The sequence below is a fragment of the Rhamphochromis longiceps genome, linkage group LG5 (genome assembly GCF_057381845.1).
Source record: "Rhamphochromis longiceps isolate RC_006_pf linkage group LG5, R_longiceps_female_GT1.1, whole genome shotgun sequence".
Classification (NCBI taxonomy): domain Eukaryota; kingdom Metazoa; phylum Chordata; class Actinopteri; order Cichliformes; family Cichlidae; genus Rhamphochromis; species Rhamphochromis longiceps.
This window is the reverse complement of record NC_140561.1, coordinates 6342044-6362879: the sequence shown is the minus strand read 5'-3', so window position 1 is coordinate 6362879 and position 20836 is coordinate 6342044. Positions and strand designations below refer to the sequence as shown.

General features: G+C 41.0%; 1 protein-coding gene across 2 annotated transcripts in view; it reads right to left on the bottom strand.

Moving 5' to 3' along the window:
- iqsec1b (IQ motif and Sec7 domain ArfGEF 1b) overlaps positions 1–20836 on the bottom strand; it is a 238243-nt gene that overhangs the window by 129013 nt on the left and 88394 nt on the right. For both annotated transcript variants that reach the window (XM_085405545.1, XM_085405551.1), the window contains one exon: positions 17616–17723. In XM_085405545.1, the coding sequence (XP_085261671.1) occupies positions 17616–17723 (108 nt within the window). The remainder of the gene's footprint in view (positions 1–17615; positions 17724–20836) is intronic.

Genomic DNA, 20836 nt, shown 5'->3' with positions numbered 1-20836 from the left:
CTCATCGCTTCTGCACACCATTAATCAGTAGGAGTTTTTTAAAAAGGCTCACACTTGACTAAATAAGAAAAAAAACAACAACAACAAAATAAGAAAAAAGGAGGAAAAAGTAAAGTTTTCTGATACATTACCTTCTCACCAGGCTAACAGTTTTTGAACTAAAAATGTGCACACTGATGAATTAAACAGGAGGAAACTACCAGTTCGTTTCTCTGGGAAACAACTGCTTCTGCGTGGCAGGTGAACATATTGTGTCTGTGACACCAGTTGGCTGTTTGTTAAAAGTCCAGCAAGTGCCACATTGTGGTGTCTGATTTCATGCAGCTCTTTTGATGTGGAGAAGTTTTTATGTCATCTGGTTGAGGCTAACAAAGAGAAAGCAGAGGGATCAATGTCGCTGTTACTGCTGGCCAGAAGCACGCTCACTCTGAAAACACCCTCTCAGCAGTGCCGAGCCTCGGTCCAAAGAGTCTATTTCAATGGTAAGAACTCCCGAGAGGAGAGCAGAAAACCTACCGGCAGAGCCCAATTCACAATTGATTGCTCTTAGAGATCGAGAGAGAGGGGAAAAAGAAGTAGAGGCGGGAGGTAGTTATTGGGCCTGACCGAAAAAGATGATCACAGTGATGAAGTGAAAGGGACTGAATCTATTCTGCACATATCTATACAGACAGGAGGGTCATTTCAGTGTAAAGTAAAGCATAATCTCTCCACACACTTTCATCTCCTCTGAGCGCGCTTGTGAAGTTGGAGTGATGGCTGTCATCGAACGAGCTCTTCATTTGGAGCGTGTGAATCTCTGAACTATGGAACACTTCAGTGAGCGTCTGTAGTGATATTATGCATTACTACACTGCTGTGGTGCATGCAAAAAAACAAAAGAAAGGAAACATAGGAGTATTTATTAAACAGACATTCAGCTGTGAAGGTTATTGCAAAAGACTAAAATATTGATTGTATTGTTTATTTGACAACTGGTGGTTTCCAAATCCATCAGTAGTCATCAGCCCACGATGAGGTATGTGGTAAAATCACAGATTGCACAGTAAGTGGTCAGAATGGGAGTGATTAAGAATAACAGATGTGCTGGAAAGTCTCTAGACGATAATCTTGAACACGAGATCAGCCAAGTTTAAGTTGTATACACTCAACATATGATTCTTTGAAAAATGAGGCAATAATTTTGAGTAAAATGGAACAGGAATATATAAAATCAAAGGTTGCTCTTTAAGGAAACTTAATCAAGTAAATTTGACCAGATTCCATTAAATTAGAGTTTTCACATTTCAGTTATGTGACAACATTAGATTGAAAAATAAAGTGTAAGGTGTTGATTTTATTAGATTTTTTATTTTATTGAATTTGTATGGAACTTTTGACTACATCCCATGTTAAATCATTATAGAAAGGTGTGATTGTTACTTATTAACGTTTCAACAATGCAACTCTTTATTCTGAGTTGTTTTGAGAGTTCTTGCAAGCAAGTACAGTCGCATCAATATCGAATAATGTAAGACGTTTTCAACCATCAGAACCTTCCCTGTGTTTTCTTTTTTGGTTTGGTTAGACTGAGTCACCAAAGAGGTCATCATGAACCAACAGCTGCTCCCCGGGAATAATAGTAGAAATCCAGATGTGCAAAGTCTTTAGTTTTTAAACTATGCACTTTGAACACCTGAAACAGCAGCTTTAAAACAGCTGATAAAATTACAATGAAAAACCTAAACACTTTAAATTCTTGTCTGAAACATGACAAAGTGCAAAATGCAAGGGTGCTATCTGAAGCTAATGTATTGCAAGTAAGTTCAACACATGAGAGAGGAAAAATAGATCCAACAGCAACTCCACAGCAAACACCGGCTACTGGCTTTCTTTGAAAGGTTGTGAGATCAGCTCAAAGCAAGCATTATAAACAGCTTCAGCTTGGTCTTGTACACCAGCTTCATAAACTGTAAATCTTCCATCTAAGTACCAAATAAAATTGAGCAGCACATGTCTGAGGTTTTTTTTTAATAAGAATCACTTAAATGCTGTACTATAAAGAAGGATCTCAAAAGAAGACTCAATGAAACAACTATTATTTAAAGTATTTATGGGCAAGAATCGACCTCCAAACTAAAAGAGCGGCAGCATGTCCTAAAGAAACTTTAAGGGTGGTTCCTGCAAGTGAGCGCAACCTCCGAGCAGGGCTGAGGATTGGACCTCACATATTCACACTCCACAAGCTGCATCCAGGCCTCTCACCAGCACTCACACACACTCATGCATCCTCTCACAGCTGATGGAAAGTTAATTAACTGCCTTTTTGAGGCGGCAGGTCTGTGATAGCCCAGCCACTGATGCGGCCCCATTACGCAGCCTTTAGCAGTGATGAATTATTGCTCCTTCTCTCCTGCCTACCCCCCATATAAGTGGCGACTTGAGCCCAGGGGAAAGATTGCTGTAGTTCACTCTAGTATGTTGTACACCAGGTAGAACCAACAGAGGTTGCAGATTGCAGTTCTTTTAGAAGAGGAGGAAAGGGAAAGGTACAAGCAATAAACCAAAACAATAATTATACTAAAAAATCCATTAATGGAAATTGAAGATTATTACTTTCTTTTACCTTGAGAGAGGGAATAAGCAGCCTTTTCCCTGCTTTCCCATTGTTTCTGAGCAGATAATGATGGTATAGCTGTAACACATATGGCTCCCGTTTTATTCTGCCAGAGATCAATTATAGCAATATGCTAACCTCACAATAATATATTGCAACACACTACCGGGCAAAAGTTTTAGAACGCCCCAATTTTTCCAGTTATTGATTGCAGCTGAAACCATTCAAGTCCAATGAACAGCTCTAATGGTACAAACGTAAGTGGTGAGAAAAAAAAAGTAAGGTTACCCAAAACTGAAAAATAATGTACATTTCAGAATTATACAAAAGGGCCTTTTAAAGGAAACACACAATGGGTTAAAATTTTAAAACTGTTCTGCACTATGCATTAATTCCTACAAGTGTTCCAACGTTTCTGGATTATTTACAACCCCCGCTGTCTGCATAAAAGCAGTGTTGGAACACACTGTGGTGCCATACCCTCGTGAGCATCAGTTGAACAGTACTGTACTGCAGAATGTAGTGTGTTGCTACAAAAATGGTGAGAAAAAGGCAATTAACAATGGAAGAGACACGGACCATCATAATACTTAAAAATGTAGGTCTTTCCTACAGAGAAATTGCAAAGAAAGTAAAGGTGTCAGTGAGTACAGTTTCCTTCACCATCAAAAGGCATTCAGAAACAAACTCTGACAGGAAGATCTGGCAGACCCAAAGCCACAACTGAATCAGAGGACAGGTTTCTGAGAGTTAACAGCTTGCGTGATAGGCGACAGGACAACAGCTTCAAGCACAGCTTAATAGTGGTCATAATAAGCAAGTCTAAGTTTCAACTGTGAAGAGAAGACTTTGAGCTGCAGGTTTGACAGGATGAGTTGGAGCAAGAAAGCCAGACGTCAGAGTAAGACAAAGAGGCTTGTCTGGGCCATGAAACACCGGAGTACAGTGACTGGAAGACTGGAAGAAGGTATTATGCAAAGATGAATCAAAATTTCATCACGCAGGATCTTTGTACACCGTCGAGTAGGTGGAAGAATGGTTCCAGAGTGTGTGGCATCAACTGTCAAACATGGAGGAGGAAGTGTGATAATCTGGGTCTGTTTTGCTGGATCTCGGGTCGGTGACTTGTGCAGAGTGAGGCACTCTGAACAAAAACAGCTACCACAGCATTCTGCAGCACCATGCAGTACCCTCTGGTATGTGCCTAGTTGGTCAGAGGTTCATCCTACAGCAAAATAAGGACCAAAACATAAGTCCATGCTATGCCAGAACTACCTCAGGAAAAGAGAACAGGATGGTGAGCTTTAAAACATGGAGTGGCAGCACAGTCTCCAGACTTAAACCGCATCGAGCTGGTTTGGGACGAACTGGACAGAAGAGTGAAAGCAAACCTACAAGTGCCACATTTATGGGAACTTCTGCTACAGATATGGGAAGAACTTTCTGAAGAATATTTGATTTCTATTGTAGAAAGAATGCCGCAGGTGTGTTCAGCTGTTATAACTGCCATATATCTGCCAAAACGTTTAGAATACATTTTGGTCTATAGATTGATTCCATGATTTGTTTGTTTTTTTTTATCTCCACTTGTTTATTTGTACTATGCTTTCATTTTAGAGTGCAATGAGACAGTAAACTGTGTAATTTTCAATAGAAAACTGGAAAAATTGGGTTGTTGCAAAACTTTCTGTTGTTTTCCAGAAGATCCTTGATAATACCTAATTAAATGCAGTGTTGGGAAGGTTACTTTTAAAATGTATTCCACTACAGATTACAGAATACATGCCCCAAAATGTAGTTTGTAACATATTCCGTTACGTTACTCAATAAGAGTAGCGTATTCTGAATACTCTGGATTACTTAATATATTTTTTTTACAATTACATGAAGGTACTATTGCTGTGTGATTTATTTCTATTACTGGTTACTCGCAATACCAACACCAACTAGATTTTTAAATCTTAATATAAATGAGTAACGGTAGGTGGACATTAGGTAAGGCTGCACTTTTTGCGGCGATCTCGTATAGAAAACTATTCTGCGCGTATATAAAACAGGTCCGCAGCTCCGAACCCTAGTAAAGGGACCTCTGGCTAATACGTCGGGTTCGTGTCGGGCTCGTAGCCGAAAACTAGCTTTACTTTGTTGCCTGGGTCAACTTTGCTAGTGAGAGACAGAGAGGCGTTGAAAGGCTGCTCCAACGGAACTTATTGTTTTAGAGGAAAACACGAACACAGTGTACAGTCGAGTCTTAATAGCTTACTTACAACTGGGCTAAACTGCCCATGAGGCTACATCAGGGGTGGGCAATCTCAGTCCACGAGGGCCGGTGTCCCTGCAGGTTTTAGATCTCACCTTGGGTCAACACACCTGAATCACATGATTAGTTCGTTACCAGGCCTCTGGAGAACTTCAGGACATGTTGAGCTAATTTAGCCATTTAAATCAGCTATGTTGGTTCGAGGACACATCTAAAACCTGCTCGGACACCGGCCCTCGTGGAAAGAGATTGCCCACCCCTGGGCTACATTCTTTAGGGCTATGCCTGTAACACTCTGCCTATTCCCTTCATATTAAATAATTTTTTGAATAATAATTTTTAAAAATATTTCTTCACGTCAACTTGCGGGCCGCAAGTGGAGGTGACATGGGCAGCGAGATTGAGACACAGGCATTAGAGCCTCTTAATGCGTGTTTTGTTTGGGTTTCCACCGGCGTAGGATTACCAATTACCAATAGAGATGGCATAGCCTAACATATGAGACAGGAAAAGACCGCTGTGTAATCCATTTATTTCAACAAAGTAACTGTATTCTGAAATAACCCTTTTAAACTGTAACTGTAACAGAATACAGTTACTCATATTTTGTATTTTAAATACGTAACGCTGGTACATGTATTCCGTTACTCCCCAACACTGATTAAATGTTCAAAAACACCAATAAAAGCGGTCAGTCACATTCAGATGCAAATAACAGTTTGCATACTGGGATGACTGTAGCTCAGTAGGTAGAGAAGGTCATTAGCTAATTTGGTTGGTGGTTTGATCCCTGGCTGCTCCTATCCTAGGGCAAGATAGTAACTCCAAGTTGCTCTCTGATGTGTTCATTAGAGTGTGAATGTTTCACTAAAAGATCTTTGATGTAGAAAACATGGGAGAATGTTGTATAAAATGCTTTGGGTTTAAAAGTGCTATTTACTCAAAAAACCTTGACAAAGTCGTCATCTATTTCATACAATAGAATAAGACCGTGCCTATAAAGAGAAACATTTGGTTTCTGGAGCCAGGAGGTTTTTCCTCACTGAGCCTAGACCCAAGCAACTCAGCTGGTTCCTTTGGCAGATCCAAATCTCGTACTGTCATTTAACTCTGGTTGGGTGAATAACTCGGGGACAGATGGGCAGCTAGAAGATGGAGCTTCAAAGTCCTCATCACTAGAATGTTATGTATCTATAGACAAACAGTACTATCATCAGACTCTTCTCTCTCATTAAGTTAGCCAGTAAAAACGAGAGGTGGTATTTCATCTGAATGTGGTATAGATCTCATTGCTGAGGGCATGTTAGGGAAACCGGTAGATGATTTCGTTTTGAAACTGTAAAAGGAAAAAAAAATATTCTCAAAGTGCTTCCTACAACATGCCTCATCCACAGAAGCACTTTTTACTACACTGAAGTGGTTTCCATTAAACATTTACTCACATCTCAAGTTGTTCACTGATAAATGCATCAGAGAGCAACTTTGGCATGCAGACTGAGCAGCCAGGGATCAAACCACTAACTTTCCCATTAGCAGATGATGTACTCTAACTCCTAAGCTATATAGCCACCCCTGGATCCAGAAATATTGACTAACGAGAAGAAGCAGTCCTCAAAGTGATTCTGTGGCTCTTTGCATACTGCTGGATGTCAGGGTTCCTGGGTTGTTGACCCAGTGTTTTCTGTTCTTCACAGTTTATTTCCTACATGTTCCATTTCCTGTTTCATTATCTTCAGCCGTGTACTCACCTGTTGCCAATTGTTGTCATCGTCCAGTCTGTGTATTTAAGTTCCTCAGTTTTACCAGTTCACTGTCGTGTCATTGTCGCTGTTAGGTTGTCCTATGTTCAGTTCCGTCAGTCAGTCAGTCATTCAGCCATTTCCTGCTTCTGTTCTGTTCGTTCACTCCGTCTACCATAAACACCAACCTTCACCTACCTGTGAGTCCAGCGTTTGGGTCCTCCTTCTCTCATCCACACTGCAACCCCTGACACTGGAATACCAAAACCCAAGTTCCTTTTTTTCCCTTCGTCCATGCTGGGAGGTTTTCGACAGACGTCTGAACTGGATGAGGCTGGGTTGTGGCTCGTGTTAGTAACTTGGTTTAATACCCAATAAGCAAAGTATGCCTCTATGCCTCTTCTCTCAACTGCTGATTGTGAAAAAAATGATGTGACATTATGGATACTTTAATAGATATTGTTTGTAAAAAAAAAATCAGCAACTTGAAATTTGTAAAGAATTGATTGATTTAGGCCTGGACAATTTAATGCTTGCTATCTCTCTGTGTCTTAGTGGGAAGAATTATTTCTTTAGTGGACACTGAAACCTTCGTAGGCTGGAAAACATGAAACTCTCTCCTGCTGTTGAAGGAAGAATGCTTAAAGAATGGGGTGCTGCTTGTGCTGAAGGTGCATTCGATTTGCACTAAGCTGCAGTATTCTTTGGGGATGAACATGTTGTACAATATCACCACACTACACACAACTTTGAGGGGAACTAAAGGAATTTAATATTACGCTGGGACAAAGCTGAGACACTTGCAAGAGACAGAGTTTAAAAGAATAGTTAAAATCAAAGCAGCCGATGAAGAGTTATTCTCTCAGTCTCTAAAATAACTTCAGCCCAGAAACACTGCAATTCCCATAATGTGATATAACTCACATTGTGAGCAGTGCTGGGTTACTCCAGTAATGCGATAAGTCAATTATTACATATCACTCATTGTGTAGCACAACAGGGAAACAACTGAGGAACTTATGATGATTAACATGTCCAACAATGAAGCCGCTTTCTCAGCTGGAGAAAGACAGACGGCCGACTCTAGGTTGGGAATCAGTAATTGCTTCAAGTGAAGAAGTTCATGTATCTGTTGTTTGGAAGTGGGAGAAGAGAAGAGTAGGAATTGGCAGAGTGGATTGTAAAGCTGTTGTATACTGGTTGGTCTGTGTTCCCATCCTCACCTATGGCCACAAGCTGCAGGTAGAGATCCAAACAGTTGATTTGGCAAATACTAACTTTAAGAACTTGAATTTAGTCAAAAGTGATATCAAAGCTCACTTAACTTCAGGTAAGGCAAAAAGGAGAAACCCAGTTTATTAAGGTAAATAAAAGAAATATAATGTCTGTATGTAATGTAATGTCTCATAGTACTCTAAAAATAATATGTTATGTAGACGAGTCCTTCAAACTCAATCTTTTTATTTTTAAAAACGCAGTTCACTAATGGAAGGGTATTACAGGCAGAATAGTACTTCTGGCCATTTAAAGTTATCTAAGTGTTATTCTCACATTGCTCAGAATAGAAAATAGTGTTATAACTCACGGGGACTAACAGCAAAACAGACACAAGGTAATTTAACAGCACTAAATGTGTGTTCAGCAAACACCAGAGAATGTATTTCTACCGACGCCCGCTTGCGTTCAGATGAATGTAACTGGGACAGAACATTCACAGAAATCTATAAATATTCCCACAGCTCCAGTGACAGGCATTGTGGTTATTTATAAATCCCATTCAGCTGAATGTGCCGAACGCTGCGTCACAAATCCCAAACAATCACACAGATGCAAAGAGTGATCTGCAACTCCCCACCACAAGCGTCAGCGCCATGCAGAAAATTGAACACATTTTTAATTACAAACAAAACAATAGATGCTTCCAAGACAGAGCGGAGACGGCGGCTCCACAATCAGGCAGTGTAGTTGCAGAGACAACTAAATCCCCAAGCGCTATTGTGAGTGACTTCAACACAGCTAGCCGGAAATAAAAAACAAAAAACAAAAAAACATTTATTCAAGTAGATGTGTGACAATGTGTGGTGCAGCAGAGATAAAGCAGAATAGAAACATGAGTAAGCAACAGGTTTAACGATGTAGGGCAGCAATTTAGGAGGGGACGGACGCATCAGTACGAAAGTCGACATCAAAGTGAGCCTGGATGAAATGAAGACGCAGCTGACTGAGTGGGGTAAGGCTAACTTTGCCTGCATGCCGATCACACACACACGCAACCACTCCCACCGCAACTTCAGAGGCACCAAGGAGCACAGCCATTTGTCAAGGGTATTGTAGCTTAACTAAACCAGCCGCTCACTTAACATCTCAGCACAGCATAACAAAATTAATATTTTGTAGCATCAGGCAGTCTGTCATGAATTAAGCAACTTAGCAGCTGATGGGAGGATTGTTGCCTTATAACAGAAACAAAAGCACAAAAAGACAAGACTATTTCTTACCTCACCAAGCTAAAGACATAAAAACATAGCATGCATTGCAAACTTGATTTTTTTGCTATTCAAATGACCTCCAGTTGAGATTAAACATTTACTACATTAAGTTAAATATAAAATAGAAAACACTTAAACCAGGGCAGATTGTAAAGATGCTAAAATATAATCTAATTTCACTAGCAATTACTGACTATTATACAGTGGCTTGCAAAAGTATTCGGCCCCCTTGAACTTTCGCACATTTTGTCACATCACAGCCACAAACATGAATCAATTTTATTGGAATTCCACGTGAAAGACCAACACAAAGTGGTGCACACGTGAGAAGAGGAACGAAAATCATACATGATTCCAAACATTTTTTACAAATAAATAACTGAAAAGTGGGGTGTGCGTAATTATTCAACCTCCTGAGTCAATACTTTGTAGAACCACCCTTTGCTGCAATTCCAGCTGCCAGTCTTTTAGGGTCTGTCTCTACCAGCTTTGCACATCTACAGACTGAAATCTTTGCCCATTCTTCTTTGCAAAACAGCTCCAGCTCAGTCAGATTAGATGGACAGCGTTTGTGAACAGCAGTTTTCAGATCTTGCCACAGATTCTTGATTGGATTTAGATCTGGACTTTGACTGGGCCATTCTAACACATGGATATGTTTTGTTTTAAACCATTCCATTGTTGCCCTGGCTTTATGTTTAGGGTCGTTGTCCTGCTGGAAGGGGAACCTCCGCCCCAGTCTCAAGTCTTTTGCAGACTCCAAGAGGTTTTCTTCCAAGATTGCCCTGTATTTGGCTCCATCCATCTTCCCATCAACTCTGACCAGCTTCCTGTCCCTGCTGAAGAGAAGCGCCCCCAGAGTGTGATGCTGCCACCACCATATCTGACAGTGGGGATGGTGTGTTCAGAGTGATGTGCAGTGTTAGTTTTCTGCCACACATAGCGTTTTGTATTTTAGCCAAAAAGTTCCATTTTGGTCTCATCTGACCAGAGCAGCTTCTTCCACATGTTTGATGTGTCCCCCACATGGCTTGTGGCAAACTGCAAATGGGACTTCTTATGGTTTTCTGTTAACAATGGCTTTCTTCTTGCCACTCTTCCATAAAGGCCAACTTTGTGCAGTGCACGACTAATAGTTGTCCTGTGGACAGATTCCCCCACCTGAGCTGAAGATCTCTGCAGCTCGTCCAGAGTCACCATGGGCCTCTTGGCTGCATTTCTGATCAGCGCTCTCCTTGTTCGGCCTGTGAGTTTAGGTGGACGGCCTTGTCTTGGTAGGTTTGCAGTTGTGCCATACTCCTTCCATTTCTGAATGATTGCTTGAACAGTGCTCCGTGGGATGTTCAGGGCTTGGGAAATCTTTTTGTAGCCTAAGCCTGCTTTAAATTTCTCAATAACTTTATCCCTGACCTGTCTGGTGTCTAAATCCAATCGAGAATCTGTGGCAAGATCTGAAAACTGCTGTTCACAAACGCTGTCCATCTAATCTGACTGAGCTGGAGCTGTTTTGCAAAGAAGAATGGGCAAAGATTTCAGTCTCTAGATGTGCAAAGCTGGTAGAGACAGACCCTAAAAGACTGGCAGCTGTAATTGCAGCAAAAAGTGGTTCTACAAAGTATTGACTCAGGGGGCTGAATAATTACGCACACCCCACTTTGTATTAACATTTGTAAAAAAAATGTTTGGAATCATGTCTGATTTTCGTTCCACTTCTCACGTGTGCACCACTTTGTGTTGGTCTTTCACGTGGAATTCCAATAAAATTGATTCATGTTTGTGGCTGTAATGAGACAAAATGTGGAAATGTTCAAAGGGGCCGAATACTTTTGCAAGCCACTGTAAGACAACTGCATTTAATGCAACAATTTATCAGCCTACCTAACAAGGAGCCTACCTATCAGCAAATTAGATGACTAATATAATAACAGTCACTGAAGTGTATCCTCAGTTTTACATCAATTTTGTGTTGCTTAATGCATGAAAAATATTTATGAAAAAAAAAAAAAACACAGTGGAAATGTTGTTCTAAACGTTGGTATCAGTATCTGTTCATCCCATTCAAACTCAGTATTGTGACTACCCGGAGCAACACAGACGTGGTCAACATTGGCTCTGATTAATCCTCCACTCAATGGCAAAAAGAGGCATGGGAACAAATTATCATTTAAAGTCAAAGATAAGAATTTTGCTTGAAGTGCAGAGAAAGATGTTAGTGGGGTGGTGGTGATATACCTGCTTAACACTCTGGAAATCAATCTCACTGTCTTGGCAATTTTAAATGAAAAATTCTTAACATGTTTTGAAAAAACAAAAGTACTTCTTGTTTGACTTCAAACCATAGGGTCAGGGTTCAGGGTCGGGGTCATCGTTGATCAGAACGGTTATGTTTTAGCAAGTAAAAACAATTATGTTGTTACTTGCGTTACAAAGGTTCTTCAGTTATCTGTGCGGCAGGCAGAACGAAAGGAAAAAATAAATCAGACAAATGTGTATTTATCTTCCTGCACACTCGAGCTACAATCAGCTGATTTGAGTTCATGTGCAGGAGGAGGAAAATAGTGGAGCGATCTACAGCAGGTCGAGGCAGATAGCCCCGCCCCTCCCTGAGCCTGGTTCTGCTGGAGGTTTCTTCCTGTTAAAACTGAGTTTTTCCTTCCCACTGTCACCAAGGTGCTTGCTCATAGGGGGTCATGATTGTTGGGCTTTTCTCTGTATGTATTATTGTAGGGTCTCCTTTGCAATACAGGGAGTGCAGAATTATTAGGCAAATGAGTATTTTGTCCACATCATCCTCTTCATGCATGTTGTCTTACTCCAAGCTGTATAGGCTCGAAAGCCTACTACCAATTAAGCATATTAGGTGATGTGCATCTCTGTAATGAGAAGGGGTGTGGGCTAATGACATCAACACCCTATATCAGGTGTGCATAATTATTAGGCAACGTCCTTTCCTTTGGCAAAATGGGTCAAAAGAAGGACTTGACAGGCTCAGAAAAGTCAAAAATAGTGAGTTATCTTGCAGAGGGATGCAGCAGTCTCAAAATTGCAAAGCTTCTGAAGCGTGATCATCGAACAATCAAGTGTTTCAGTCAAAATAGTCAACAGGGTCGCAAGAAGCGTGTGGAAAAACCAAGGCGCAAAATAACTGCCCATGAACTGAGAAAGGTCAAGCATGCAGCTGCCAAGATGCCACTTGCCACCAGTTTGGCCATATTTCAGAGCTGCAACATCACTGGAGTGCCCAAAAGCACAAGGTGTGCAATACTCAGAGACATGGCCAAGGTAAGAAAGGCTGAAAGACGACCACCACTGAACAAGACACACAAGCTGAAACGTCAAGACTGGGCCAAGAAATATCTCAAGACTGGTTTTTCTAAGGTTTTATGGACTGATGAAATGAGAGTGAGTCTTGATGGGCCAGATGGATGGGCCCGTGGCTGGATTGGTAAAGGGCAGAGAGCTCCAGTCCGACTCAGACGCCAGCAAGGTGGAGGTGGAGTACTGGTTTGGGCTGGTATCATCAAAGATGAGCTTGTGGGGCCTTTTCGGGTTGAGGATGGAGTCAAGCTCAACTCCCAGTCCTACTGCCAGTTTCTGGAAGACACCTTCTTCAAGCAGTGGTACAGGAAGAAGTCTGCATCCTTCAAGAAAAACATGATTTTCATGCAGGACAATGCTCCATCACACGCGTCCAAGTACTCCACAGCGCGGCTGGCAAGAAAGGGTATAAAAGAAGAAAAACTAATGACATGGCCTCCTTGTTCACCTGATCTGAACCCCATTGAGAACCTGTGGTCCATCATCAAATGTGAGATTTACAAGGAGGGAAAACAGTACACCTCTCTGAACAGTGTCTGGGAGGCTGTGGTTGCTGCTGCACGCAATGTTGATGGTGAACAGATCACAACACTGACAGAATCCATGGATGGCAGGCTTTTGAGTGTCCTTGCAAAGAAAGGTGGCTATATTGGTCGCTGATTTGTTTTTGTTTTGTTTTTGAATGTCAGAAATGTATATTTGTGAATGTGGAGATGTTATATTGGTTTCACTGGTGAAAATAAATAATTGAAATGGGTATATATTTGTTTTTTGTTAAGTTGCCTAATAATTATGCACAGTAATAGTCACCTGCACACACAGATCTCCCCCTAAAATAGCTAAAACTAAAAACTACTTCCAAAAACATTCAGCTTTGATATTAATGAGTTTTTTGGGTTCACTGAGAACATGGTTGTTGTTCAATAATAACATTATTCCTCAAAAATACAACTTGGCTAATAATTCTGCACTCCCTGAATAAAGCGCATTGAGGCGACTGTTGTTGTGATTTGGCGCTGTAGAAATAAAACTGAACTGAAATTGAACTGTAACAAAATCAATGCCGGGTCAGGTTTGTAGCCTCCATTTCTATCTGTTCATGTTTCTGCAGTGATGATCGCTTTGAAGTTTCTTTGGGTAGGTTATAAGCTTAGCTTTGTGTTGCTGGCCGTGTGTTCATACATGAATAGTAAAAGAAAGCTTGTATGTGTGTCCTCATTAGGACAGGGATGTGTGTTGGTGTGTGGAACTGTAGTTTATATTGTTAACTGGTAATTAGGTGACGGTGCACTTCCGGTAAGACATGTTCAGAGTAACGAGAAAGTAATGCTGAGTAGTGTAAGAAATTACTTTCTCTGCTGAGCAATTAACAAATAGTGCACAACCATCACTATCACCAACCACACATTTAGATGGTTTGGTATTGTTTGTTACAGTATTCTGTGATTCTCACCGCATACTTCATAATAGTAGGGTTGAGACTAAATCACCAACAAAATTTGACCTGGTGTTACAAAGGCCCTACTTGAAAATCACAGAATCTAGAGGCACTAATTTACAGTTTCGATTAGCTTGTAAATAGTCTGTTTTTTTAGAACAGGAACAACTTCCTATGATTCTCATTGTTTTTCACATTTTTTTTGATGCAAAGAACTTAGTTTCTTCACTAGCTAATGGAAATATTGGAACACTTTTAATGCAATCAGCACATTATGTTCACGGTGTATAGTGCACACACGCACACGCACACACACAAATAAATAAATAAAAAAACACATCAGGCTTCAATGAATCAAAATGGATGCTGACTCGTGCATATGTTGCGATGATAAGAGCAGAGCACAAAGTGAGAAAATGAATCTTAACCTAGACCAGGCATACTCTTTTGTTGGATCTCTGCTTGAAGGCCATACATAATAAAAACATGACGCCATCACCAGTTCATCAGCAGTTCTCAGTGTAAACGGGTTTTACATTGATAAAACCCTACAGAGGGACATCAGGTTCCAACTGTGCCTTCTGGAGAGTGCAGATAGAAGAGAAGGAAAAGATGAAGTGGATACTGAGGTTTACAGAAAACCATTTACACAGATCACTACCTGCTGTCAGATTCACATCATCTGATGGAGCTCAAACTGGAAGTAATCTGGACGCACCTCCACTGGCAGTGACCGTATCAGCAAAAATAACAGTTGCCTAAAACTCAAGTAACATCCAGCTTTGCAAGCCTGGAGTTACACTCACTGAGCTTTCATTAAAAAGCATCCAAAAGGAGCTGGAGAAAAATAAACAAGACAAAGCAGACCATAGTGAGACACGAACATATTGTCTTTCAGTGTGTGGCTCTGTGGATTTGGGCTTTTTCCCAAATGCAAAATTACTATGTTTTTTTTTTTTTCAGAATTGTCAATATGCTGAGATAAAGCCTGGCTAAACATTACCAAGGAGGGGACACCTGCACATTAGTGAGTCTGAACAGAACACCCACAAACAAATGCAATTCTAGCCAGACATTTGCACTAATGAACACAATCCAGCACATTTACTGTCATGGTCCTGGGCCATGTGGGCCCAGTATTCTTAGTTTCTTGTATTTTTGTATTTCGTTCCTTATTTAGGCCATGTTTCCTAAGTTGTCCTGTTGTGGTGTTCCTTATTTGACTTCCCCTTGTGACTTTTATCCCCTGTGTGCCCCTCTATGTATCTGTGAGCCCTCATCTCCCCTCCTTGTTTCATTCCATGTTTCCCCAGCCCACTATGCCCGCGCTCTCTCTCTCCTCCTGTTTGCACCTGTGTACTTCCTGTTTTACTTTGACAGTCTCCCGTCAGTGTTGTTTACTCCTGCCATGTCTTGTTATGTTTATCTGTGTCAGCTGTGTTCCCATGTGTGGCCACTTCCCCTGATCATCCCTCTTGTGTATTTAGTCTCTGTGTTTCATGTAGTCTGTGTCGCGTCGTCTGTGTTACCACCCCCTGTGTTCCGTATCTCCAGCCATAGCTTTTTCTTAGTTTATGTCCAGTTTAGGTTTTCTGTTTGAACTATTACCCTTATACTGCCCTCGCTCTGGTTTGTTCTGTTATCAGCCATAATAAAAGGCTCGCTTTTGTTTAATCCACTCCTGCATCTTCGCTTGTGTTCGCGTCTGGGTCCAACACACACATTCCCACACGGTCTATCTCCACGGACCGTGACATTTACAGCTGCAAGGTCTCAAATAAAAGAGCAAACTGAAGCTGGTGGTCAGTCGTGCTGACCCCTGGACCCTTCAGTTCCCCTACGCTAAGCTTCTCCTATTGACTCAGATGCAGTTCATACAGGTTGTACATCAAATTTCCCCAAATTTTATATCAGAAATGATTAAAAAAATGCTATTCTACATAGAAGTAAATTCAGGAACAAAGATTGGGAACATGTTGATGATGTATCCTGTACTTTGGGGCATGTACCAGTTTTGCATTCAATGAAATCATTTCCCTTTTCCTTCTTTGAATTTCTTCCTTGGCTAGATAAATGTAGTCGTTGGCTGCGTGCGCTCAGGTGTTTGGAGCTGACCAATAGGAGCAGCTTTAGCAGGTAAGTTTGCAGGACGTGTTGCTGATCTGAACTGTGGAGCAAAACCGGTTCGAGGGCTGAGGTAAGAATATCAGGCACACTGAGAAGAGCAGGTCTGTCTTAGATTCCTATTTTAAGCATAATTTCGAGAACACAGCTTTGGCCATCTTTGTTGAAATTCAGTACTGTGTTCTGCACTACACAGTATGAAAGCAGTTCTCTGTGTGATTTCACAATTTGAATCGTAATAATCTTTTATTAAACAATTTCAGTTTTATTATTATTTGCTTGAAAATGCAATAATGGAGAGGAAAGAGCAGAATCACAGCGATTCTGCAAGACTACCAAAGTCCAAAAGAAGGGAGTAATCTTATCTCTAGCTGTTACCTTTTCCTGCTGCTGACACCCTTAATCTTATTTCCACCAAATATAAAAGCCAATAATCTGTCTCTAAAGCTGATCCACTATATGGCTGCATTTTGCTTCACAGTGTGATTTCTACCTGCAGCAGTGTGTCACCATGTCTCTCTGTAATTTTAACATAACTGCATTCATTACCCAGTCTGCACACCTACGTCTTATTGTAAGCTCCAGCTTGACCCAAACTTCATTTGGAGCACAACTCCCTGGGCAATTGTAATTGATGTGCACTTGCTCTTCGTGTTCCTCGGCAAACACTTGTTAATAGAGCAGGACAGCTCAAGACCTCGCTGTAATCACAAGTGTTTAGCGCTCATTCTTTGTACTCACTTCATCACCATGCCTAATTAGAATCAATAAACATGGTGAGCAAACATTAATCATCAGGGCTTTCGCTATTTCCTTTTACAGACCAAAGCCCAGAGGGTGAGGTGTCTTAACCTCATCTTTGCCACCGTCCCACAAACCTGCCTTTAGAACCGCTCTCGAGCACAGTGCTGGATATTCCATAGATATAGCTAGGGTGCTGTCAGGAATAAAAACCCTTTGAAATTGCCATGAAGCTTTTGAAGCCCGTGTCCCACTGCTCAGCTCGCTGAGGGTTTTCATCTCTCCCCATCTCTCCTCATTTGCAGAGCTCTCAGGGCCTCACTGAGCAGCTGTAATGAACTCCAAGGGAAAAAAAATGAAAAGAATCCATAGAGGGGAGGACTGTAATGGACAGCCAGTCAGTCATGCACTGTATATGCTGGAGGTTGCTTTATGCAAACAAGCTGCTTGTAATAATCTACAAATCTGTTTTAGAACAGCAGGGTTTGTTACTCATTTTCAAACATATTGTTCAATACTGAAGGGGAGAGGCATCGGAAAGGGGAGATGCGTACCCTCTTTATCCTGCAAAGGAATGCACTACCCCACTAAGCTTCAGCTTCGCAGCTCTGGTCGTAATGGGTGTTGTTCATTTTTTATCTGAGCGGATTTGAGGAGGCTACCCATAAGCTAGCTCACAACAGGCGATGGAAGCTTTCACCAGCAAACGGAAATGAGTGACAAACACTGAAAAGCAGAATGGGGAATGGGAAGATCAGAAATGAGGTGTTTTATCAGGCTGATTAAAAACTGTATGGACTACCACCAGGACAGAAACAGCTGTAATGGAGACAGACTGTCAGAAAATGGTCTTACAAATTCTTGGGCTGATGAATAGTTAAAAAAACAAAAGCAAAACCCTTCAATTTACCCAAAAGATGCAGACTTCCATTTGCGACAGGGGTAACTCCTTCTACATGGAGGGGCAAAAAGGTTTAGAGGGATCTCAGAGACTTCTACGGGCAATGAGGCGTGCCGCCTGCAACATAAAAAGAGAGAGGCATGTTGAAGTGGTTCATAATGCACATTTTGTGAAGTTCAAGAAATTATAGCAGCACATTTTCACTCAGAACCAGACAGCAAGTGATGCATGGGCGATGACATGTTGCAGCATGAACTGTGGTGTACTGTATAGCAAGAAGGGCAGCCGGCTCACTCCCGCCAAGCTGAATGTTGTGCTTGGCAGAAAGAGAGATTACTTCAGTCCACTGCCTGCAGCATTTTAATGCCTTCGAATCAGAGCTGAGAACTCGCATATATGCACAGTGGGCTGAATCAGCACACAGAGCTCTGAGCCAGGTAGAGAGCAGAGAGAGGAAGAGGAGGAGGAGGAGGGAGGCAGGAGCTGAGGCGTGATCGAAATGTACCAGGCTGAGAGTAACGTGAGACGATACCAGAGGACAGGAAGGAAGAAGAAGACAAGAGGAAGCGGTTCAATTACTCTCTATTATCTACACTGTTAGCATCAATGACCTTCATAGCTCCAATCTGAAGTGTCAGTTACTGTCTATAGTAATTACCAACTTTGTCATATTTTAAGAAAATTATTTAAAGGTGCTGCACGTAATACAGAAACCCGAGGAGTTGTGAAGTGTTGTATTTAAATTAGAATCACTTTCATATCCACTGTACAAAGTCATCATCTGTGGCTATTTTCTCCAAGAACATCTTTGTACGTCTTGCATAAACCCGCTGTATCGCTCTCACACACACACACACACACACACACACACACACACACACACACACACACACACACACACACACACACACACACCAAGCTGCTCATTTTATAAATAAATGATGATTGTTTCAGTTCTTTCCAGGAGCCTGTGCCTAAAGTACAGAGGAGGAAGTTCACCTTCAGGATTTCTAACCCGTGTAAAAGATGAACAGATCCACTGTGGCATCATGCATTGCTTAATGAAATCCTGTCGTTAAGCCACGAGCTGAGTGGCTTTTTTGGCTGTCACCATCTTCGAGTTTTCACACCACACATGACAAGCAAGGTTTGGATCAGACGGGGAAACTCTGACGGAAGATTTAAAACTAGCAACTGAGACCATAAAATCATCAAGAAAGTGTTTGCTTAGATTACTTATCTCTTTCTAAATGTAACCAGGCAGGTTTTGATTCCTAAACTAAACCAAAATGTTTCTGAAAAGTAAAATGAACAAAAAACAACAACTCACCAGCAAAATCTAAATATAATAAATCATGATAACCTCACATTTTACACAAGACATGAACTCCAGTCTTCTCTCTGGCCCATTTGTCTGCTATGTTTTCCTCCCCATGTGGGTGTTAATGCTAACATGTTTCTTTAAGTCATCGTAACAAGCAAACTACTCAGTACCTAAACGTTTGACCTGGTTTACAAAAAATGCAAAAATGTGGCAATACTTTGCTTAATTTATATTACATTACAATATATTAGCTGGGATGTATTTATGAAAGGACAGGCTAACCTATATGGAAAAGCTAGATATAAATCTTATAAAGTTTGTATCTGTCTTGTGTGAAACTTGTATGAAAAGCATATAAGAGTGAAAACAGATATAAGATCCCTTGAAAAATTATATAAATGAAACTTGTATGTTTTGGATACTTACTAAAACAATATATGAAAGTAATGAGAAAGTGGCCACTTTCATGAGTAAATCATGTAAGTTTTTACTATTTCTTTTCCATATGGGAAATACTGCCAATCCCTAATAAGTCAAAAGTCTGATATTTCTCTGAGGTACATGTAACGACTCAGTTGAATTGGGCAGATTGAGATCATGTTCTCATAACTGAAATAGGATTTTGAAATTGTTGGGTTGAAATAAAAAAAATTCTGAAATCCACCAAGCAACGATGACATCATAGAGCGAGGACACTTGGGCGGCATGGTGTTGTGCGGATTAGCACAATCATCTTAACAACAGTGTTCTCTCTGTGCTTGTTTCTTTTACATGCAGCTCTGGTGTGCATGTTAGATTAACTGGGGATTCTAAATTATTCGTAGGTGTGGATGCAAAACAGATAAAGTGCTGTTTGATTATATAATGTGGCCTGAAGTATAGAGCACTCTGAATGGCCAGTAACACTAGAAAAGTGTTATTTACATGTCTTTCATTTCAAAGAGCATACACTTGTTCATAGAGCATGTTGTTCACAAAATGTTTTTGTGCAAATAACCTCGCAGGATCCCAGAGAGTCAAGTCAAGGCTTTGCTAAACAACGAGGAGTGAGGAGGCAAGGTGGGATCAGGAACCAGCCATCGGGGCGAATACTATACTGCCCATAAATAAACCAGCTCTCCCCTCGGTGTCTAATTGCTGCACCTAGCTGAGAAATGGAAGCAGTAGACACTTGTCATTGAATCCCTTACAGTGAGGACTGATGCCAACTGGTCCACTAGATAATGTGCTGCTATCGGATGCTGAGGACGTGCTGGTCAGCTGACAGTACTGAGCCTGTTCACACTGTACGCTCACAAGTCCTGACCTCCAAACGTAGCAAATGTACTTTCAAGGGAGGTTTACCTCACAGAGGGATTTTAAAGACTTTCCCAAGTTCTGAGAATAAAATGTGCTATGTTCTTTTTTTTTTAAAGTCCTTGCAAAGTCATTCTTTGGGGACTGATATTTTCCTGTCTCTCTACCCTGTGTGATACTCCCACATGCATCAATCACACAGAAACAGAGCATTTTCTGGTGTCAGAAGAGCTCTGTAAGCAGCAGTGCAAACGCAGAACTGATGCTTAAATGGAATGCAGCAAATTAGATTGGGCTTGATGAACTTGTAAACCTTTGAGCTTAGGCAGAATTAACTTCAAGAGGCATTTCTGTAAGGCTGATACATAGACAAGCATAAAAAATTGCTTTGATCAGCTTGATATAAGCACAAGACTGTATGTGAGGAATACCAATAATGGTTTAACATGGAAAGGATGACGATTTTCAATAGGATTCCTAAATAAAGCTAAATAAATATTTGTCTTGATGCATGCTCAATCATCCAGGTAAGCAAATCTCCCAAAGTTGATTCTGTTCATCTGGACGTAGTGTTTCATCATCATCCAAGTGACTTCTTCAGTCTCAGCTG